General features: G+C 36.9%; 1 protein-coding gene across 1 annotated transcript in view; it reads left to right on the forward strand.

The window, feature by feature from the left end:
• The window catches only part of LOC139695440 (adipokinetic hormone/corazonin-related peptide receptor variant I-like), a 143,706-nt gene that overhangs the window by 106,483 nt on the left and 11,646 nt on the right, over positions 1-25,577 (forward strand). Inside the window, exons 2-4 of the mRNA XM_071594226.1 lie at positions 7,728-7,941; positions 19,853-20,003; positions 23,130-23,470. Of these exons, the coding sequence (XP_071450327.1) occupies positions 7,728-7,941; positions 19,853-20,003; positions 23,130-23,470 (706 nt within the window). The remainder of the gene's footprint in view (positions 1-7,727; positions 7,942-19,852; positions 20,004-23,129; positions 23,471-25,577) is intronic.

Consider the following 25,577-nt stretch of genomic DNA (forward strand, 5'->3'; position numbering starts at 1 on the left):
TAGCTTTTTAAAATGAAATCTATGAAGAGGGTTACGTTATTTAGTCCAGAATGATGAAAGCATTGAGTTCAGATCACATGACTGCAAATAATTTTGTGCTTTGACTTATTTTATATATACATATATATATATATATATATATATATATATATATATATATATATATATATATATATATAAATTACCATTTGAACGGCACTATAGAGAACAAATAAAATAGATAATACACCTTGAAGGACACTCACATTGTAGATTTTTTGAGCCTTCGGCCTTCTTCGAGTAAGACTGAAAATATGCTGGAGAGGAGAATGGGGAGGGAAGGTGTGGTGCAGGGAATGCTGGGAGGGAAATTAAAGATGGCGGTTACGGGTGAGAATTTTGAAAGATTAGAAAGCTAATATATACGCGGATTCTCGAGTTCTCACCTCTATATTGGTGGCTGAATCGGGTAGAGATTCCAGGATGCTAAGAGCAAAACACTGGTTGAATGAAAGGCTGTGGGGATTGGCGTGTGAAGGGATAGGAAGAGAAGAGAGTGAGGCAGAATTGCAGGAGTACCGGTGATTGTTCATTCGAATGGATAAGGGGGTAATGCATTCGCCTATGTAAAACGAAGTGCAATGTTTGCATGACCAAAGATAAATAATGTTTTTTGAGAGGCAATTAGCGTGGGAACGAGGTGAGGGCAATGAGGGGATGCAGGGAGAGGGGAGTAGATCTAATAAGTAGACAAGTTTTACATGGGGGGTGGTTGCAAGTAAGGGAAATATTAGCAAATTTGTCACGGGGGGTCGCCGAAGGGTTGGTGGATCTCAGAAGGTTTTTGAGATTGGCGGGTCGTCTGTATGCGATATATGGGCATTGGGGTAGTGAGGATGAGGTCGCGTCACTGTCGTGTAAAATTGGAAACAGTTCTTTAAGGAAGTTTTTCAGTCTGTGTGATCCTGGGAAATAGGTGGTGCAAAGGTTGAGTCCTGCGTCAGATATGGGCTTGTTTTTATGTGGTGTGTGTGGTCGGGTGGAGCGGTGGATTTTATTATGTAGGAGCTTTTCTGGGTAACCGCGTTTGAGGAGTGCAAGATGTAGATTGTCAAGTTATTTGTAGAGAGTGGCTGTGCTCTTGCAAATTCGGTATCCGGGGATAGAGAGAGAGTTAGGAATCGAGCGTCTGGTGTGTTGAGGATGACAGCTTGTGTGGTGTAGGTATTGCTGATGGTTACTGGCTTTGATGTGTACTGAAGTGGCGAATTTGTTGTTTTGAAGTGAGATGTGTGTCAAGAAAGGTGATGGTAGAATCTGAAATGGAAGAGGTGAATTTAACAGTGAAAGTTGAATTTAAGGGGGATAGGAAAATATTGAGACACTCAGAGCCATGTGTCCAGGGAATAAAAATTTCGTCTATGTAGCGGACCCAGAAAAGAGGTTGCAAGGGTTACTGTAACAGGAAAGTCTCTTCGAGATGGCCCAAGAAGAGATTGGCGTATGATGGTGCCATCCTCGTTCCCATCCCAAATTAGTTAGAATAGGAACGTGGAATGTTAGGACAATGATGAGGACAGGGAATTGGAGAATGTTAAGCGAGAGATGGAAAGGGGAAATATAGATATTTTAGGTCTATGCGAGGTGAGATGGAAGGATAGCGAGGATTACTGGAGCGATAATTATAGAATAATATGTACAGGCGGGGACGAGAGCCAACGAGGGGTTGCCATAGTATTGAATGAAGAGGTTGGAAGAAGCGTAGTCAACATAGAACAAGTAACGGATAGATTATTACTAGTAGAGATAAAAGCAGAACCGACGAACTTGGTTATTATTCAGATATACATGCCACCGAGCAACCATAAGGAAAAAGAGGTCGATAGGATATACGATCAGTTAGAGGACATAATCGCGTGTGTTCCTGCAGGGAAACATTTAATAGCGATGGGGGATTGGAATGCGACGGTAGGCGAAGGAAGAAATGGTGATGAGGTGGGGGACTACGGTTTAGACACGAGGAATGAGCGCGGGGAGAAAGCTGTTGAGTTCTGCAGGAGACAGGGGTTAGTCAACACCAATACTTGGTTTAGACACCACAAAAGACGCAGGTATACATGGAAAATGACGGGTGGCTCAGAAATGTATCAGCTAGATTATATCCTGGTTAGACACAGGTTTGGGAACAATGTGATAAATTCGCACAGCTTCCCGGGAGAGGATGCGGACTCAAACCACAATTTAGTTGTTATGAAATGTAGCGTTCGTTTCAGAAAGATAAGGCAGGGACGGCGAGTTAGAAAATGGAATGTAGAAGCATTACATGGTTGGAAAAGGAAGGAATACAAACAGGCGGTAGAGGAAATCATGGAGGATGGTAAAGAGCTTAGTACTATTGAAGAAAAATGGGAAAGTATCAAGAAAGGGTTGTCTAAAGCCGCAAAAGACACTATTGGAACAGTTAACGCTAAAAGGACTAGGAAACAATGGATCACGGATGAGATGATTACAAAGATGGATGAGCGGAGAAAATGGAAGAATGTAAATACAGAGTTAGGCAAAATGAAGTACAAAGAATCAAACAATAAATAGAGCAAAAGAAGGATGGTGGAAGACCCAGTGCGAGGATATGGAAAGTTTGCAGAGGAAGGGTGAAATTGGTACGCGGTACAGCAAAGTTAAATCTTTATCGGGAAGTAAAAAAGGAAGATCTATACTAACAGTTAGAGATAAGGAGGGTAAGATAATAGTTGACGCAGGAAAGATCCAATAGAGATGGAAGGAATATATAGAAGAACTCTATGGTAAAGAACTTAGACCAACAAAGCTAGACATTGAAAAAGAATATGACGTAGTCGTAGACGTTGTTAGGACAATTTTGAGGAAGGAAAAATTACAGAATCAAAGCGAGAGATGAAAAGAGGAAATATAGATATTTCAGTCTATGCGAGGTGAGGTGGAAGCATAGCTGGGATTACTGGAGTGAAAGTCGCAGAGCAATAAACAGCGGAGGGAAAGAGAGCCAGAGAGGGGATGCAATAACATAGAACAAAAAGGTAGGAAGAAACGTAGTTAGTAGAGAGCAATAACGCAACGGAGAGAATAATACTATTAGAAGTAAAAGCAAAACCGACCAACTTAGTCATGGTCAGGTTTACGCGCCACTAAGCAATTATAAAAAGGATGAAGCGATTAAGTATACGATCGGTTAGAGGATATAATAGGATTTGTTTCCGTACTCTAGTATTGCATATTTTATCTCCCTCTCTCTTTTTTCTTTAAATTTTTTAACTAAAGGAAGAAAATTATGGTATTTTAAATAATATATAATTTCATTAATAATACTCTTAAAGATAACATAGAAAATAATATGCTAAATATGGCCTGATATTTTGTTATTGTACCTACAATTTTGATTATAATACAAATATACACCAATGGACTCCACCACACCATTTCTCATCCAGGAAATTTTTAAGGTCCTATTTTGATTTCCCAATCTATTTCCAGATTGTCTTGAAATTTCAAATGGCTAGGGGAATTTTCAGCGTTTTGAGGCTTTCTAATTTCAGGGGTAAAACTCTACGAGATCAACTAGTTTTTATAAAAAAATCCTTAAACAAATAGGGATTAAGAGAGAATCGAGCGCATAAGTGGAATATTTATTCTCTGGTAGTATATTATACAAGCAATTGTGGCCTTTCTCACATGTTCTATTGAAAATTATTTAAATGAACTTTAAATTCCTTCTCTCTTGGAAGTGACTCTTAACTTTACTAGATTTTTCTCGGTGTTGTGATCGAAGCGAACGGTAATTTTTTTGTAAGATATGTAAGATCTTTTCAAAGAGTTTTTAGGAAAGCTAATATTCTAAAGTTCTAATTGACTAATATTCTAAAGTGAATCAAAGGAGTTGCAGAAATGTGCCCAAACGCCGAAAGTTAATTACTACCGCGGTTAAGCACCACATTGATTGGATTGATAAGGAGAACCACAGTAATTACAAATCCATTTCTCTCATTTCTATATGCTGCAAAATTTTGAAGCCCATTATTGCCAGTTCCAAATTCAGATTTCTCGATGAAATTAAGTTTTTAAGTAACAATCAACAGAGATTCAGGAAAAATCGCTCATGTCATGCAGATGTTAAAACACTTCATGTCCTCAATGAACAAATGTACAAATATACCGATAAAAACCTCCGATATACCGATAAGAGCCTCAACATAATTGGTGGCGACTTTAATCTCCCTGGTAAGGACTGGAACAGTAATAGCGGTAAATCTCAGACCTGGGATCCATATTTAAATTAGTGCCAAGGAACTCCCTCTATCAAGCCGCATGCATGTCCACCCGTGGAAAGAACATATTGGACCTATTTCTTACGCACACACCGAAACGCATTATAATAGTGTTAACTGACACAAGGACTTCGGTGGCCAAAAATCCGTTGTCAACTTTGTATGTCAACTTTGACGTAGAAATAAAACACATTGTTAAACCAAAAAGAAAAATTAATAATTACAATAAAGGACTATTTGAAAATTTTGCCAGTCAATTAAACTCCCGAGTTATTAACGTGGTTAAGTCATTCAAACGAGGGAATAACTTGGACATCATTTATCATCATTATGCAAAAAGGCGTCACAGATAAATTGCGTTAAAGAAAATCGCGACCCTTAGTGGTACAATAAAGGCGTTAGAGAAATCCTTCGAAAACTGAGAATGTTACTTTTCAGTGAAACGCGTTGTGACATCATAAAAATATATGGAAAAGTACAGTCCTTTTAGTACGGATTATAAACATTTCCACCAAGTGAAACCTGAAACGGTAGAATATATACGAAGGAATGAAGACTTAATCCCATCCAAAATTAAAAGGGGCAATAAGAAACCTAGGTGGTACAAGGGGGAAGTCAGATCGGCATTCAGGAGGCAAAGAAGGCTCCAATCACATTTAAAAAAAAGAGGTAAAAAAGTGACGATATAGTTTTTGTGAATACATCCAAACAGAAACTCAATGGATGTCGTAGTAAAACGAAAAGTATCATGCAACTAGCTCTACACTTTTTTACATCTACAATGCTATACGAATACCTTAAGTAAAATTCAGTCATTCTGGTCTTATTTAGGGAAATAAACGCTAAATGTCCAGCGGTGCATTTTTTAAAGACGGAAAACGAATAAATTATTACAGACTCTGTGAAAAATTCAAATATTGGCAACAAGTGTTTCCAGAAATTCAGCAATAAAGACACAAACGCATCAAACGAGCTTCAACAATCTACCGGGGAGCACATGAGCGATATAGCACTGACTAAGAAGGAAATAGAACTTCTGCTCCGTTGTATCAAAGCAAACAAAGCACCTGATCCGGATAAAATACCTGGTAAAATATTAAAGAAATTAGTTGAATATAGTGCCCCGTTTCTAGAAAATGTTTTTTCTAGAAACCGATAGAAGAAAGCTCAGTGCTTCGTGACTGGAAGCTAGCCCATCTTTAAATGCGGACATAGGGATAAACCAACCAACAATTTACCCATTACTTTAACATCGGTCTCTTGTAGAATATTAGAACACCTCATTTTCAGTAACATCATGAGATTTCTTGATAGTTCATCTACATCTACTTTATACCCCGCAAGCCGCCGCAACGGAAACCCGCTGATAGTTGGAAAATATTAAGCCACCACCAGCACGGATTTCGGAAGAGGAGATCATGTGAAACACAATTGGTCTTTTCATTCGCGATATTCTTTGATTGGGAGAAAACAACACACAAGTCGATGCAGTATTCCTGTGTTTCAAGAAAGCCTCCAATAAAGTCCCACAGAGTAAATTGTTGCATAAAACTTAGATGCTATGGTATCATTGAGAAATGAATAAATTTGACCAGAGACTTCCTGTAAAATGAAAAACAAATAGTAGCCATCGATGGTTTGTGCTCAACAGATATAGATGTAACTTCGGGCGTCCCCCAGGGAAGTGTAATATGGTCGCTCCTATTCTTAATATATATTAATAACTTCTATATAATATTAATTAATTATTATTAATTAATTATAATAATATTAATAACTTCAATATATATATATATATATATATATATATATATATATATATATATATATATATATATATATTGATATCTTGGATTATTTGCTGACGACATGGTAATATACGGGGAAATGAGGAGCCAACTAGATCGCGTGCTACTCTCTAGAGACCTAGACACAACCTCGGAATGGCGCAAGAAATATGGATTAGTGCTTTATATTGGCAAATGCAAATTTCTGAAATATTGAAATAAAAGAAGCGGTGAAGAAGACATAACTGTGAAATAGAGGGTTCAGTGCTGACTACGGCCAATCAAGTTAAATATTTGGGGCTAGTTTTAACACCACGCCTTTCATATCAGGACAATATGCGGATCCGCTTTAAAGAAACTCGGCTTTATTAAACAGGTGGTTGGGAAATGTAATGAAAAAGTTAAGGATAACTGTTATTTTGCTCTAGTTAGACCTAATTTGGAACATGCCGCAAGTATTTGTAATCCTAGGGAGAAAATTTAGCAAAAAGAATTAGATAAAGCCCAGAGAAAATCCGGCAGATTCGTTAAAAAATGTAACAATAAGAACACAAGTTTGACGGGTCTCTTAGGGGATTCAAGCTGGGAGTCTCTTGGCATACGAAGAGAGCAAGCGAGACTTAGACTTTTGGAAATACTCAGAACAAACTAGTTTAACAATGACACTAAACGGGATATTATGGCCCCACACTACTTAGATACGTCAGACCAAAAAGAAAAAAGTAAAAGAGATGGATTCCAGTCCAGATAGATACGAATACTCATTCTTACCCCGAACAATCAGGAATCATAATAGTAAAAAACAGAAGTCACATTCGAAATATTAAAAAAAATTAAGTTACAAGTCGGAACAAAATTAAACATTGCAAAGACATCAGGTATATTTGTACGCGCATGTGTATAGTAGTTGGTTGATTATGGTGTTGGTTGGTTGGCATGTGTGTTGGTCGCATGGGTTTTTGAATGAATGTATGTCATATTTTTTTTGTGGATTCTATAAAATGTGCCTTGTACATGCAAGTTTTTTTCTTAACTACGGGTGGTGCCCTATCACCCCCCATCATACGCCCCTGCGGCACTTGCGGGATATTAAGCAGAAGGGAAGATTTTTGCATGAATGTATACGCCACTGTGGATATGGGTTAGCAGGGATGTATTTATTTTGCTTGTGGTTTTGTTCACTTTTATGGGTGGTGACCTAACACCACCGCTCACGCCCTTACGGCGGTTACGGATTTTTATTATTTAGATATAGATGGATGTCCTGCGACCTATCCAAATAAGGTTTTAAATTAAATTAACAGCAATTCATTCTCAAGAATATTCACCAGGGTCACATAGTTTAAAACAGAGATGTTAAATTCTAAACCTATGCGAATAGACTCTTCTACATATTCTTCTACAGATTACTTACTAGTTCTTTTTCCTCATAAAATTAACATGTATTCCCATTCTTAAAAACTTTGCTGATCAATTAAAGAAACACTAGATATGATTCTCCAATTTGATGACTTCGTTGTGACATAGTATCAACTGGGCATTTTCTTCCTTATTTTTTAATTTAGGTACATGTACTCGTACTTATACCTTAATCTGCTTCGCAGAATTTAATGTTTCATAATAGGAAAAACTCATGATATTTCTGAATTTTTATTCACAGAGCATCATTTTCCACGTATCTCGTCATCCGCAGTACACGAACTTCATCCAGTGCGTGTCTTTCGGGTCATTCAGCACGGAAATTGGGGAAATGATGTACAACTTGTTCTGCGTCTTCGTAATGTACCTGTTTCCTCTGGGAGTTATCATATACTCCTACTCAAGCATTTTATTCAAGCTGTGCAACAGACCAAATGATTCAGGAGGTAAGAAAATATTCTTTTTACCCTAAAGCTTATTTTTATTTCAAAGGGAGTTGTATGTGGTAAAATAAAGCACAGATTTGGAAGAAGAAGGATTGAAAGGTGATATTCGATTATGGATTCGAAGCTAAAATTATCATTTCAGAGAACATGGGTAAAATATTGCAGTATTAATCCCAGGAGAGTAGTCCAATTGTGTTATGTTTGATTGAAGGCCAGTATAAAATGTACATTAAGTGATTTAGAGAATATTTTAAATGGAGATTTTCAGTTTACTTTAAACTAAATTTTACTTAAGATTCAATTGATCAGAAACAGATTCAAAAGATGAAAAGTTTATTTTACGAGCGGCAATGATACTAACATAAGAAATAGTGTTCTACAACTACACCAAAATAATATCCCGCAATAATAATAATAATTAGGTCATCATCTGTAAAACGGAACAAAACCATATGGAAAATCAGCACATCAATGCAAACATGTACCCACAGGAGCGTAAACATCAATAAAAATATCCATTCATTTTATACGCATGCAAATATATATATACTATAATCTAACAAACAATTGCACCTACTAGCATTGAATCGTCTTTCTTGTAATCATTCCCACCCCAACTCCAAAAGCATTGATGTGACACTTTTCGTTTGATCGTAAGAGCTCATAACGAAACAGGCTGCCCGGCGTTGAACCTTCTCAATATCCTGAGTGAGGCCTTTTTCACTCGGATCCAATGAATTACCTGCAAATACTCTCTGAAGCCATAAAAGAGCGCGGTAACAAGGTTCCTTGACCTAGGAGTAACTTCTGTCGGCAATGCGTCTAATAAATTCCAATTTTTATACGCTTGCCCGCAGACTTTACGCATGAGGGTCCCCCAAGTTTAGTCTTGTAAGGTGAATGTAACACCTAGGTTTTTCACCGTATCGAATACTTCTAGGTCAACTCCATCTAATTTGTAAACAAATGCCGTCAAACGTTTAAAGAAATTTATCATCAAACATTTATTAAGGTTTAATGAAAATTCCCATTTTGAACACCATTTACAGTAATAATGGAATTTTTAGTTATGTATTTGTAGCACACTAAATTGTGTGCTAGAATAAAACGATCCTTATCCACTGATGTCTAGCGATAAATCACCGCGTCATCCGCAAGCATACTTATCTCACTTTTCACTGCACGGTTCAAACTGTTAACAAAAATCAAGAAAAGCAACGGCCCTATTACACTCCCCTGAGGTACCCCCGAGATCACTCGTAAGCTGTCGAAAGTAGCCCCGTTAAGACCTATGCTCTGTTATCTCTCTGAAATAAAGGTTTCCGCCCAATTTATTGAGCCCTTGTTTATACCTGCGACCTTTAATTTATGAATGAGTCTACCATAGGGAATCTTATCAAATTATTTTTAAAATTTAATAAGATCGCATCAACTTGCTTGTCACATTCACCCGATAAAAGTAAGTCATGTGTGAAAAATCCTAATTGGATCTCGCATGAGCGGATTTTCCTGAATCCATGTTGATTGTTACTTCAAAAGTTAACATTGAAAAGTTATCTCATTATGGAACAGACATGAATGCGCTCCAAAACTTTACAGAATATAAGTGAGAGAAATGGGTCAGTAATTATGGGGATCCTCCCGGTCACCACTTTTAAAATAGGCGTTATTGGCATTGCTTTGTAACTCTTAGGGACTTTTCACTCTGTGAGTGGTTTGTTAAATATAACTTCGAGATTCGGAGCGAAATGATTTATCATCCTAGGTGGTAAATTTTCGGAACCCGGGGTTAGGTTTAAATTCTTTTAGTAATTTGACCGTTTCTTTTTCTCCCGTGCATTATTATCCTTGGGTTCTACATCTACTTAATGCCCCGCAAGACGCCGCGAGGGCGTATTGCGGGGAATATTAGGGCACCACCCGTAATTAAGAAAAATGGGTGTTAGGGCACCACCCTTAGTTAAGATGAAAACTAACATGCTTAAGCCACATTTTATAGAATCCACAAACAAAATATGACATACATTCATTTAAAAACCCATGCGACCAACACACATGCAAACACATAATCAACCAACTAATATACACATGCACCTACAAATATACCTGATGTCTTTGCAATTTTTAATTTAGTTCCGACTTGTAACTTAATTTTTTTAAATATTTCTAATGTGACTTCGGTTTTTTACTATTATGATTCCTGATTGTTCGGGCTAAGAATGAGTATTCGCATCTATATGGACTGGAATCCATCTCCTTTATATTTTTTCTTTTTGGTCTGACGTATCTAAGCAGTGTGGAGCCATAATATCCCGTTTAGTGTCATTGTTAAACTAGCTTGTTCTGAGCATTTCCAAAGGTCTAAGTCTCGCTTGCTCTCTTCCTATGCCAAGTGACTTCCAGCCTAAATCCCCTAAGAGACCTATCACACTCATGTTCTTATTGTAACAATTTTTAACAAATCTGGCGGATTTTCTCTGGGCTTTATCTAATTCTTTTGCCAAATTTTCTCCCAAGGATCCCAAATGCTTGCGGTGTATTCCATTTTTGGTCTAACTAGAGTAAAAAATCCTATCGCCACCTTTGTAGATGGCAATTATACGTATGGGCTAGCTTATAGTCGTTAGCTACTGAGCCTTCTATTGATTTTAGAAAAACTATAGCTAGAAATGGGGCAATGATTTCAGCTGATTCGTTTAATATTCTAGCAGGTACCATATTTCTACCGGATCAGATGTTTTGTTTGGAGCTCTCCAGTTGGTAAATTGATTATTCACACCTCTAAAGCAAGATCGTGGAATTAAGTTTAGAGCAGAGTCAGGAAGTTTGGAAATCTCTTTGGGTGCCATTTGCATGTTGGTAACAGAAATACTAGTATTGCACGTATTTGGGGTGTTTGTGAGAATGCTACCCGCGAAACCCGGCGTGATATTCTGGATGTCTCCAGAAAATGGATGTATGTTTCCTCGTCCTCCCCATAGAGTTCACCCAATCTAAGGCGCCTTTTATCCTCCTCCATGGTTGAAAAAATTCCTGGAAATGGTCCCGTATAACGTCTAACTTCACACACCGGGCGAAATATTCAATACTCAGCGGGGCAATCTCTAGTGAGCACAACCGCGTTCCGAAAGCTATAACCTACTCTAACTGTGGCCCGAAGCCAATATGAGATGAATAATGAAGTAAACTCCCTCGCGAATGAATACAACTCGACATAAAGTCAGTCGCCGGGCTGCGCCTTTGAAGGTTTCGTGTCCCGATGATATAGTGTTTTCTTCAACTTTGATGTGACTGATTTCGAACGAAGAAGATCTAAAAATAACTATTGCTTGCGTAAAGAGCATAATAACGCCCGAATGCTTGGAAAAAATCAACCAAAAAGTGTGAAAATAAAGTTTGTTTTGATTGATGGTTCAAGCACTATCAAATTATATTGATTGATTCCTTGTTTCACGAAACGAAAGTTCCACGTAAGATATCTATTCAGCAACTTTAAATTTATAAATATTGGGCTTGAACTGAATAAAGGAAAGCAGTTTTTAATAGTTACTCCTGACGAATACAATTAAATAACATGAAAATCACTTGTAAAAATTATATGCCACGGTATCGATATACGAGGGTTAACCAGAAGGTAACTTACGTTTCGGCCTAGCGTAGCAGTGAGTTGAGCTAGAGATACCATCTTGGTGTCTAAACATCCTTACACTCAGTGCGCATCCTGCCGTGTTAATGTGAAAACTGTGGTTTTTCTACTTTGCTCACTGCGAACCGTTAAATTGTGCGCTGAAATAGAAAATCCCTCAGGTTGTGCAGTGCAATCTATGGATACAGTTTTACTGGCAAAAAATAATTAGCCAAATGGAATTCCTGGCAGCTTGATTAAGCGTACGATGACGGAATAATGAGTGGAGGCGGAGTGAGGCAGTGGTGCATTAAATTTAAAACTGGCCGCACCAATTTTCACGACGAGGACCGCTAAGATCGGCCTAGCCTTGTGACAGATGAACTGACGGTCAAAAGCAACGAAAGAAATCGTGGAAATCGCCCAACTGCGATTATGGATCTCTCACTAGGCGTGTCTTGCAGATCAGAGCTTCGACAGTGACGAAGAATTGTATGCTTTTGTAAAAAAAGAGGTTGAAATGCAAGGCGGCAGATTTATTCAGAGTTAGCACACAAAATCTTGTGTATCGTTATGATAAAAACCTTAATTCTAACTGTGACTATGCAGAAAAATTATTTTAAAATGTGCCTTTGAAATTAATAAAATTTAGGTTTATCATCTCACTAGGCTTATATTTAATTTCCAAACGTAAGCTACTTTCTGCAGAGCCCTGATTTTAATGCTAGAAAAGTTAAACATGGCTATGAGCAACGTTTGGATGACAAAAAATTGAAATTAGTCTTGAGGAAATAGGAAAATTGAAGCCAAATTTTGAGTCCATAGTAAGAAGAAAATGATAAAACCAAAGCAAGAGAAGTAAAAAGGAAAAATATTTGCGTTACATAATTTTAATACGGCAAATGTCATTTAGCCCCAAAACTGTTTTTCAGTGGTAACACTTACGGTTCAGTCGATAAGAACAAAAATGAAGCTGTAACAAAAAGCGTAGCAAATATCGTTAAAGCGTTTACGATGACCCAAAAATAAATCGAATTTCCCTTAGACATAAATAAACTGAATAGTAACTTAATTTAAAACCGTAATAGATTTAAGAAAATATATGTACCTCTTCGGTAAAAATTATCTTCATGATCGGCAGCGATCTCAGGACGAATAATCAATTGTTTAAACTCAAGATATTATACATTTAATTTAGAAAGTGAATTTAATAACTGCTAATAGTAAGGAAAAGTATCACAGAGTGATAAATATACACCTAAACATTTAATAAAATGCTAAATGACAATACTTCGGAAATTTACGGTTGATATCATCATCCTTTTCCTGCAAATTTAAGAACATGAACTTCCTTAGCCTAATTTTAAATCTTTATTTATATCGCGAATCATTACTGAAGATTATATTCCCTTCTTCTCTTAATGTACATATATGACCAGCATAATGAAATTAATCGCGGATACTACATTTACCTACTGAGATATAAGAAATAAAATGGAATACATAAACTCTTTTTCGAAATCTCGACAATATTCACAGAAAATAGCTCCCCGTTTCGTGAAAAACCGTTTAAAGCAGAGAAAAGCATCATACATTGGAAAGCCTGGGTAAATATAAATGTTGTTAGCTTAAAGCTAACGCAGATGGATTAATCACACACTCCAATGTCACTTCTAGTAGAGATCACACGGAGACGGTAATAAGCGTGTAAATACGAACTTTATATAAAAATAAAGGAAATCTTAATTGCGTGGCATTATCAGAGGTGAAAAATAATGGACGTATCGCAAATGACAGTTCGATCTGCATGAAAATAAAAGGTTATCTGACGTTAAAAATCACCAATTACCATAATTGCCGGAGAATCTCCTACCGCAAGTTCTTCTGGAGTGTCGGAGGGAAGGATGCATTTCCATATACGTATGTCTTCATAATCACTTCATTCGCATCCTCCAGTAGTTTAATCATTGATGTCCATTAGGACATGGGCAGTAACACATCCTACTAAAATGTTCAGGCCATTAGAACCATTTGGTTGAAAGAACCTGGAATTTCAATGCCCCACTCAGACCTTCCTGGCATAAGTTTCTTTCACACTTTGGAAATGTCAGCTAAAAAGCATGCCATCGAATTTTACGGTGTTCCTTCTCAATTATCATGGAAGATTTTTTTTCAAATTTATGCTGACCCTTGGGAATTATTTATCATTGGTATATTTTTCAAATACTCTGTTTTTCCTATGCTGTATAAAATCCTCGATAGCGAGATTAAAAGTTTTCCTTTTGGCTTTTAAATTAATGAGAAATTTGAACATTATTCTTTGGGGAAAGTTTCACTGGCACATATAATTACTGCACGCGCAGAATCTAAAATCGTGTGGACGGCTTGTTGATTTATGAAATCGTCCAAATCAAACAATACTTTCTCACGTAATCGAAGTCGCTCCGTAATTGAATCCCATTAAAATTTCAGACACCCATAACACCAATCAAATATCGAAAATAAAAGTGAATACTCCTTCCCCCGGGTGGTAACACCAGGTACAGCCGCAAAAATACTAGATTCATCCGCACTCGATTAAAGCGCATTAGGTCTTCGTCAATTTTAACGATAAATGATTTATTTGCAGATGTTTTAACTTCTAAAATTCTAAACTATAACAGCACTTCGGATGGTTTCAATTTCTGACAAATTATCAACGTCATTGAATGTCAAACTCGAATTTGATTTTATGATTAGCATAACGCTTTAAAAAATAATAGTTTCAGGATTAAATTTGTGGAATTCCTTCATGATGAGGATAAACAAGAAACCTCACACTTTCACGATAAAGATTTAATATTTCACGACCATGGTTTTGATGCTGCGTATCATCAACAGGTGATGATGCTCAGCATCGAAACCATGGTCGTGAAATATTAAATCTTTATTGTGGAAGTTTAAAGTTTCTTTTTTACCTTCTTTAACGCTTTAAAGATTGAAATTGTTAACTTTCTTCCTGAATTTACCAATTTCATGTCATAATTAGGTAATTTATGTCCAATTAACAATTAAAACTCATAAGAATCGATTGAAAAATACTAATTAATTTAGTATTGTTTAAAAACGATTCATAGGAAAGCATCCTACTTTTCATACTTCTATTGACGATTCTTATTCACAGCAAACACATAAGCCGCGATTGTTATCCGGAAGAACAAAAATGGTCAGAGTTTAAAGCGCTGAGTTTGCTGAGTCATCAATGGATAGGATGTACGAGATTAGGCTGAAAACTAATTCACACATGCTTGTAGAACATAAGCAAAATAACCTTCAGAAGCATTCGTGGTAGCATGTAAAAGTAACATTCCCCCTCAACACGCGTTCACAACTTTGAGGTCGTTATACTTATCCAGTGTATTTTGAGAAGCGGAAGTATAGAGACGCGTTCTAGTGCTGTGTCAACGCGAGTTGAACAGCGTTTTACATTACACAAGCATGTTTATTTCAGCACTTGTCCTGTTAACAAACTTCTGCCACATTATTTATTATCATCCAAACATGATAATGGACGCTGCTATATCTATGCCGTTGCAAATAAAATGATTCCCGAAAAAATACTTACAGATAGTCAAATACAAAACTTGAACGGATGCAATCTTTTTGTTTCATAATATCGCGAATCCTCAAACTAAATGTTTGTGCCTTATTATTTCTTCGAATTGCCGATCCGATTGTATTTCATCTACATAATACCCCGCAAGCCGCCGCAAGGGCGTGTGGCGGGGGAAAATTCGACCCAATATCTTAAATACATTGGCAGTTGCTATTATTCTATGCTTCGATGTCAAATGTGAATTTAAGTAATTAAAAAAATAAGTTTATTGCTAGTTCAATTTATAAGCTATTACGCATGCATAAAAGATTTCCTTGTTTATACCTTCACACGCCTTCAAGCAATAAAGTGTGCACATTTGAAAAATAAGGGTCATGCTTGTAGTGTCATCTATTGATGGTTTCCACAGAAACTGAGTTTATTGCTTTGATTCAGTATTCATATTTCTGTCACTTATCAGTATTCCTGTCGCGAGGTACTGAGCCTTTTCTGTCGATTATAGAAAGATAATTTCTAAATATGGGTCAATATCTTCAGCTAATTCCTTCAATAGTCCAGCAGGTATTTCTTCCGGACTAGGTGCTTTGTTTGCTTCGATACTACGGAGCTGATGATTTATTCATTTCTTGGTCGGTGCTTTTTCGCTCATGTGTTCCCCGGGTGGGTTTGAAAGCTGGTTTGGTGTGTTTGCGTCTTTATTTTAGAATAATTGGAAAATATTGTTTGAGATATTTGCCTTTTACACGCTGCCGGTAATTCTTCGTTTTCCGTCTTCAAACAATGTAAGGTTGGACGTTTACCCTGTAACCCTTTCTCTAACATCGGACCAGAAGGACTTTGGATTTTCCTCAAGATATTTACATAGCATTTTTGATTTGAAGGACTAATCAAAAGGTAAAAAGACATTTTTACTAGTCTCTCCCAAAAAAACACACTATGCTATGATTCTTTACAGCCAAAAATCAGAGGAGATCTGTGCAAACTATAGTATCATTGATTATGATCAAGTTGGCTTCTGAGAAATGATGAAATCGGGTAATAAACCCGATGGATGCCTATGGACTTCCGTCGCTTCTCAGAATCAACTCTATCCGCCCTTTACATATGCCTTCTATGAATTTCTCTCTGATTGCCTGCTCTCAGGTCGCTCTCTTCTCTCACATTAATAAAAACATAACTCTCTGTCTAATTTATTTTATCAATTCATTGTCTTTTATTTCGAAACAATTTTCAAAAGCCTCTCATCCATTCCCAACTTCTTGTTTCAAAAGTCATTTCTCAGGATCATTTAGCTTAGCTTCACTGATATTTTCCATCATTATTGATCTGCCATCGATTCTCTCTCGTGTTGTGTGCTGATTCCGTCAACTTTTTCCTTCTCATCGTGTCCCTACTATCGTGTCGATACATCTCGCAGCGCTGAAAAATGTTTGATCTCGTTTGAAGTCTTTAATACATTCCTTACTACTTGTACTACCTAAGATACTTGACTCAGCCTTCTTAATTTTTACCCATTTAAAACCCATTAATTTCATTTTCTTATGATTATTTCTCACAAAAAAAAATCTTGCATACCAATCAGTAACTACAGCATCTCCTCGAATTTGAAAAAAGTTTGATCATCGGAAAATGATGAAAAACAAATGGAAACATTATTCTCAAGAGTTATTTTTCCAACAGCAACTTCAACAAATAATAGTTTTCCAGATATTTACTGGCTCACGAGCAAACTTTGATACTATTCCTGGATTAGAATTTCAGAAATGATTACTTATTTAAACGAGGTATCAACAAGGCTAAAGGCAATGGCAAACCTTTGTTTTAACTCGAGGGTATATATTTTTAGTGTAAAGTAGTATCAAAAAGTCTATTATAAGAGATACTATACGTTTAGACCACATGAATTTGGTATATCGGACCTCGGAATACTGCAAAATCTGCCATTGATGAAAGGATAAATTTCTGTGTAAAGCAATGTGGAAGTTCATTACCATGTCCTCCTTTCACTTCTGGGGAGTACAATTCTCGAATTAAGTTCCCTCAGTTGGTAAGGTAGCATCATATGATAAGTTTTAAACTTTATGCCTTTAGCATGTATGTAATTTATACTCTTAATGTATAAATATTTATGCCTCGTATGCAAGTTATGCCCCTGTAAGAAATCGGTATCGTTATAAATAATTTTATATTTTACGTTCAGGTTTTTCAATTAACTTAACCATCCCTCCTAGAAATTGAGATGTTTTTCCAGCATTTTTATATTAAAATATCACATCACCTCTGCAGCAACCCTCAATGCGTAGAGTTTTTTTTCAGGAAAATTAGCACAATTAAAATTCTTCTTTTATGCAAATTTTTCATATATTTGTAACGGAAAGTTTAGTTTTTATACGGTATGGTCTTCATACTTTTTACGATGCGAGCTGCGGCGTAGTCTTATACTATATCAGCATTCTAAATAAAACATTAACTAATACGTGGATAACATTTTAGCCTGTTTAGCTACACATTACCCTCATAAAATTATCAAAATATTAGTTATTCTCTCGTTTTTCATTAATTGTGTGGCGTAAGTTCAACTTAAAGCATAAAGGGAGCAATAAGTGACCTCCGTACTCTATATTAGCATAAATACCCGAGTGCGTCTTTATCATTAGACAACTTCACTAAGGTATTTGCAGTATTTTCACGAACGGCGAGAATGGTTATTGTAGCAACCGAATCCTAGCACAAGCTTCAAAACCATGATTTTTTGTCATCAGATAAAATGAGATGACTCTATAGTGAATAATGTGCAATATTTATGCAAACAAATATTTGTTTGAGAATATCTCTATGTGAATGAATAATCACTTCTGGATAAGTCCAGTTGTATGTGAATTAAGAATCACTTCTGGATATCATTAGTTAGAGAAAATTTTAACCACCCTTCGTTGCATAACATACCTAACATTTACCTTTTCCATAAAAGAAGAAGTATAATGCCTAAATCTACTAATTGTCTGTGGCAGTGAAGGTATTTCTATAAAAATTGTAAAGGGAAATATGCAAAGTAAAAGGGAAATATGCAAAGTAAAAGGGGAATATGCAAGCGGCCTTAATGTATTTACAATGACATTTGAATAGGAGCTCGTTCTCTACCCTCTTCTTACCTAAATTTTCATCAGAACACAAACTTTTCACGCACGCCGTTGCGTCATGTTTTCACGATTCCTTATTACCATAAGGTTATTATTAGCCTTTGGCTTGCAATGCCTTGATCGTCATAGATCGAAATATTTCGCACTTTAGGATTTGCCTTGAATTAATGGTAGTCAAGGACTACGTAGTATGGAAATGTTTTTTTCTCGATGACTCACGTGACTTGTGGTTCTCCTCGGGTTGCTGGCTGCTGGGCTGCAGACTCTGAAATTGTCTTCTGGATGGTCTGGTGGTCGTTTGGACGATGTCCATTACAATTGTCACGAACTATCTTCGGAAAGGATCGTACCATAAGCTCTTTTTCAGTGACGCACATTTCCTTCCTCCCTGCATTCCGTTCAACATGTATATGATAAGAAATTCAGAGAAAATGCCAAGGAGGAATTACGGAAAGTGTCGAGCTAATTAAAAAGGAAAAGATTAGCAGAACTTTTGAAAGAAAATCTGGGAGCATTTTGGTTGTATGTCGAGAGGTTGAGGAAAATAAGTTCAGTGAATTCACTCAAAAACGATTAAGGTGGAAGAGTAACTAGCAGTTTGGAAAAGGCCAACTTATAAAATTCCTTCTTTCAAAGCGTCTTCTCTAATATATTACCGAATGTCTCCGACAGATTACCAATTATTTCCGGTAAACCATACTCAAAATTGAAATTTCATAAGAAAAAAAGAAAAGAAAGTTAGCTAAAAAATATTAATCCTGTAAATTATAAGAGTTTGATCAAATACCGTCTCGTAAATTAAAGGAACTATCTTCGGAAATGGCTCTGTAACCAGAAAATATATTTAAGAAGTTGCTAGTAGATCACAAGGTTCCCTGAGATTGGAAAACAGCAAACGTAACAGCAAAATTTAAAAACGGAGACAAGTAGAATCCGATCAGTTACAGACCTATTTCCCTCTAATCCATATCATGCAAGGCCATGGAATATATATATGATAATTCGATATTGAACACATCGACGACCAGGAGTTGTTGATGAATCACCGTTTGCAAAAGGATCAAACCTGCGAGACCTAAATTGCGCGTATTGTTCGCGGAATTCTTACTTTGGGTGAGAGCAATGCTCCATTGGACGCAATTTTTGTAGATTTTAAAAAACCTTTGGGAAAGGTACCTCATATTCAAATACTCGCAAAGGTAGAAGGCTATAGCAGAGGTAAAAATATCCTCACAATGCACATAAAATATAAATCAGCAGCTGTTTTAATACAATTTCACTGTCCCAATACTGTTTTTATGCCTTGTGCATATTGGCATTGATTCTAAAAGGTACACAAATTTTAATTAATGCCAGTACCTATACAACTAGTATTAATTTGCCATATGAGGGCACATAATTACAAAAGCTAATCCCGTGCGAACGAATAAGGAGCAGCGACAGGGATATGGCTCGTGTTTCATTTTGCAGTCGAAACTTCGACGACGACCGCTCAGGAGGAGGACGCCGGGGGCCGCAGTGCGAGCGAATGCTGCAGGGCCGCTGTGGGGTTTGGCACGCCGGGGTCATCTTCGTACACACCCCGGTTTCACCTTCGGCGCAACGATGTAAGCAACATAGAACGAGCGAGGACGCGCACGCTCAGGATGACGGTGAACATCGTAGTCGTGTTCATTTGCTGCTGGACGCCTTACGTGGTTATGACGCTATGGTAAGTAATCTGTAGTCTTATCCATCTATTCCTATTTTCTAGGAGGTAAAGAAGATGTTCTGGTCACCGAACAGTCAGGACGCCATTCGACCTCAAAAAGTGACAAAAATCTTGTACAAGTGCAGGCTTTGTTGGATAGGGATCGCAGAGCTTCGAATTGTTCGCATGATTCTGATGAACTTACCATCCCTAAAAGGGATGTACATGGACTTTTGACCGAAAATATGAGCGAAAGAAAGGTGTGTGCGAAGTTGGTGCCAGGAGTGCTCTCTGAGTGATGAACTACATTGCCCGGTACGACGAGAGAACCCTAACTCAGCCATCCTACTGCCCTGACATTGCCCCACCAGACTTCTTTCTCCTCCCTAGTCTCCAATCCGTGCTGAAAGGACGTCATCACGGCTCACTGGAAGCGTTATAGCTGACTGGGACGAGGGAACTTAGTAGAATTCCGGCCGCCGCCTTCCAGAAGGCGTACTACGCGTGTAAAACTCGCTGGTAGCGGCGTGTGGACGCACAAGGGTGTTATTTCGAAGACTTTTGAGTGAATGATTCTATTCTGGCAAAATAAATATTTTTTAATCGACTCAGTCCGACTGCATTTGGGAGAATCCATGCAGAGTTAAAAAGTATAAGATTTTCCACTGGTAACCAGCGGAAAATCATACATTAAATCAAATTGATAACATTAAAACACATAATAACGTGATAATATTATAAAGTTTTAATCAAAGGTTTTTGTCTCATTTAACTTATCTCTAAATTTATAGTGCTTAGTAATTGAAAAGAGATAATCCTTTTGGAATAAGAGCTTTATGGAGAGAGGCATGATTTATCCCAACGAAACATGTCCATCGTAAGATGTTCTCAGAGATTTTATTTAGAACTCTGGAGATCTTGGTTTAATCTGCAGTGCCCGACGGGAGAGGGGGTAGATCGACTGGCAGTAGGGGATGGGTCGTCTTCCCCCTTTTTTCAGCACAACTCGCATCCTCCCACGCCCCGGCCCCTCCTCTTAACGATTAAATGCCTCTTTTGGCCCCTTTCTGCTCTTCAATTCACTCTGTAACCCACCTTCAGAAAATTAGTATACATATTTACTGGCCATGTCACGATATTTTGAAACTGATGATGTCGTTATGCGTCGATTCCGCTAGTACTATTTTGATACATACAGAAAACATCAAGCTTACTCGTTCAGTGATCATGAATTTTCAAATGGTTAACATTGAAACCATTATATTTATCAATAACTGTTCAAAACCGTGTTTCTAGATAATTTAAAAAGAACAGTTCTCATCCCTAATATTGAAATTGCAGGCTTTTTGGTGGATTTGTTTGAATAAAAAATAAAAAATTATGTGGCACAAGAAGTTATTTCTAAGGCAAACACGCCTTTTGATGCAAAGAGGGATATGCGCTGCTTTAAATATCAATAAAAAATTAAATCACTTTAAAATACAATTACATCACGAGGTTTGAGTAAAATTTTAAAGAAGACTAGCAGGTTATATGAATCGCTTAATCGCTCGAATCGGCAAAAAATCCCTACGTTTCATTTTACGCATCAGTAAGCAAATCAAAATAAAATATGTGACAACAGACATTTCCAAAAGATTAATTAAATATACCGTTTAAATGGGTTGGAATTAGATCGTTATTTTTCAGGCGATTTAACCAAAAAATAACAAATATTAAAGGGAAATGTTTAAAAAAATGAAGAAATAAGCAGTCGATTAGTACCCCATAAAATAAAGAATTAAAGCAACAATAGAAATACCATAACATTAACGTTTGTGTAATTTAGCGGGACATATTAGCTCGTTTTGTTTCAAACCCAAATCTATATTCAAAAGTAATATCTTATTAAAGAGTAGTTCGTTCATCTACGTACCATTTGACCAAACTGAAAAGGGCAAGAGGACCGCATCGTACAGAAACACCAAGTTTGAAGCAAAAATATCTTTAAGAATCGCCTACCTTCAATCGGGAAAGTTCAATTGATATCTTAATGGCGAGAGTTTTGATATGAAGATCCATCGAAAAATTGAGACAATAGCACAACTTTATTTTTCTACAATGCCTACCTAAATTAAAAAAAGAAACTGCGGGAGATGCCGCAGCAGTAACTTTTAACGGAGTCATCCGCTAATATGCATTTCAGTGCAATAATTTTATAGTGTAAAAATCCCGGTCAAGGCGAATGATTTTTACACTCTGAAATTATTACATTGGAATGCTTACGCATTTAATTACGTTGCGTTAGCATTATAGTTTCGTTATTGCTATAGTTACGTTCAAGGTGCCACGAGGGTAGGACATGCTACCAGGCTTAAGACTAATTGGTGATTAAGTCGAATGTCATTTTCTTTTCATTAAGTTCTTAAGGTCCAAGGTGATGTTTCCTACTGTAGTAGCATTCCTATTTCACAATATAGCGGGGAAATAGAAATTCTTAGATCGGTAGTACACTTGTAGAACCCAAAAATATGGGACAGAAACAAGTAATAAAGGAACGAAAGAGAATTTTCGACCGATTTTCCGATTTTGGTTTAATTTCAAAAATTCGTCATTTGAATACCAAACTGTCAAATATTTTCATGCAATTCAATCGCAACTTCTTAGTTTGTTATTTTTGAGGGGAGGCGACCAATAGAGGTCATTTGCACCATTAGGGATGGGTATTTGCGCCATTAAGGAAGAAGGGTGGAGAGAAACCCGGCGTCGGCATTAGCCTACTCTTAACGAAAGGCACCAAAGGGTCCATAGATTAACGTTCCATCTGATGGACAGCGTATACACTCAAAGTGCTCTCCACAAAGCGCCTCAAGTATGGATCAGGATACCACTAAACAATATCTTCCGCCTACGGGATTCAAACCCTCTGGGTAGGAACCTAGAACGTCAGCCACCGTAACATCCCAATCCTTGACTGCTAATTATTAACCATATGATAATACTTCACTATTAATTAAAAATATATTCCCATCTACTTCCATGTAATAGAGCATCTTCCTCCAAAGGTACTCATATTACAGAATGTAATGACTGTTGTTACTCATATCGGCTCCTAAATACCTGATTTCAATGGTACCATTCAGCTTTTAAAGTAATGCCAATTTTCAGGTACACCTTCCACCGGGAATCCGCTAAGATGGTGGACTCTAGAGTGCAGGACATGCTGTTCATCACCGCCGTCTCAAATTCCTGCGCCAACCCTTTAGTCTACGGTAACTACGTGTTCAACGTGAGGCGGGAGTGTTCTCGGGTGGCTGCCAAGATTTGTACGAATGGAAAGTGCCTGAAACAGTGCAGGTGTTGCTGTTGTCTTTGCGTCTGCGGTAAACCGGAAGCCATGCCGGAGACAATTGTAATGGACGTCGTCCCAGCGACAACCAGACCGTCCAGGAGACAATTTCAGAGTCTGCAGCCCAGCAGCCAGCAACCCGAGGAGAACCACAAGTCACGTGAGTCATCGAGCAAAAAAAATTTCCATACTACGTAGTCCTTGACTACCATTTATTCAAGGCAAATCCCAGAGTGCAAACTATTTCGATCTATGACGATCAAGGTATTGAGAGCCAAAGGCTAATAATAACCTGCCGGTAAGAAGGAATCGTGAAAACATGACGCAACGGCATGCGTGAAAAGTTTGTGGTCTGTTGCATATTTAGGTAAAAAGAAGGTAGAGAACGAACTCCTATTCAAAGGTAATTGTAAATACATATAGGATGATAGCATATTCCCCTTTTACTTTGCATATTTCCCTTTACACCTTTTATAGATATACCTTCACTGCGACTGACAATTAGTAGAATTACGTATAATACTTCTTTTATGGAGAAGGTAAATGTTATGTAACGAAGGGTGGTTACAATTTTCTCTAACTAATGATATCCAGAAGCGATTATTAATTAACACATAACTGGACTTGCCCAGAAGTGATTATTAATTAACATATAGGTATTCTCAAACAAATATTGGTTTGCATAAATATTCAACATAATTCATTATATAGACATCTCATTTTATCTGATGATAAAAAATCATGGTTGTGAAGCTTGTGCTAGGATTCGGTTGCTACAATAACCATTCTCGCCGTTTGTGAGAATACTGCAAATACCTTGGTGAAGTTGTCTGATGATAACGACGCACGTGGGTTTTTGTTCTAATATAAAGTGTGTAGGTCACTTATTGCTCCCTTTATGCTTTAAGTTGAACTTACGCCCCACGATTAATGAAATATGATAGAATAACTAATAATTTGATAATTGTATGCGGGAAATGTATAGCTAAACAGGCTAAAATGTTATCCACGTATTACTTAATGTTTTATTTAGAATGCGGATATAGTATAAGACTACGCCGCAGCTCGCATCGTAAAAAGTATGAAGACCATACCGTATAAAAACTAAACTTTCCATTACAAATATATGAAAAATTTGCATAAAAGAAGAATTTTAATTGTGCTAATTTTCCTGAAAAAAAACTCTACGCATTGAGGGTTGCTGCAGAGGTGATGTGATATTTTAATATAAAAATGCTGGAAAAACATCTCAATTTTAGGAGGGATGATTAAGGTATTTGGAAAACCAGAACGTCAAATATAAAATTATTTATAACGATACTGATTGCTTACAGGGGCATAAATTGCATACGAGGCATAAATATTCATAGATTAAGAGTATAAATTACATACGAGGCATACATTATCATGCATAAAGGCATAAATGCTAATGGTATAAAGTTATGATATGTGGATACCTTACTTCCATCCATACCAACTAAGGGATCTTATTTCGAGAATTGTACTCCACAGAAGTGAAAGTGGACATGGTAATGAACTTCCACATTGCTTTACACAGAAATTTATCCTTTCATCAATGACAAATTTTGGAGCATTCCGAAGTCCGAAAAACCATATTTATCTGGTCTATACGTATACTGTCCCTTATATCAGACTTTTTGATACTACTTTACACTAAAAATATATTCCCTCGAGTTAAAACAAAGGTTTGTTATTGGCTTTAGCCTTGATGATTATTCGTTTTATTTAGTAATTTTTTCTGAAATTCTAATCCTGGAATAATAGTATCAAAATTTGCTCGTGAGTCAGTAAATACCCCTATTTGGCGCGGAAAACATTTATTTGTTGAAGTGACTGTTGAAAAAAAACTGTTGAGGACAATGTTTCGATATGTTTTTCATCTATATGACTTGTGCACAACCCACTTAAGTATAATAATGCTCTATATAAAATGTATTTGAAAAAATAAAAAAAATAGTGAAAGCTCCTTTCAAAGTGACTAATTGTCGTTCAACTCAAAGTTTAAAGCCAAAGAACCCGTTATTACCAAAAATACACTGCCGGACCCAAGGAAATCTGTGTAAAGCATTTTTCGCACGCATAAAAATGAGAAAATTTCGAGGAGACAAGGTAAAAACATCCCGCTGCAAATACTAATTCAGGGTACCTCTGGATCCCCGATCGAAACTTGATATACAGAATTCTAAGTAAATGTATGGTGCATATTAATTTTATATTTTGATTTAATATTCATTCCTTACAATGGC

The sequence above is a fragment of the Hetaerina americana genome, unplaced genomic scaffold (assembly GCF_022747635.1).
Source record: "Hetaerina americana unplaced genomic scaffold, ioHetAmer1.1.p SCAF_6, whole genome shotgun sequence".
Classification (NCBI taxonomy): Eukaryota; Metazoa; Arthropoda; class Insecta; order Odonata; family Calopterygidae; genus Hetaerina; species Hetaerina americana.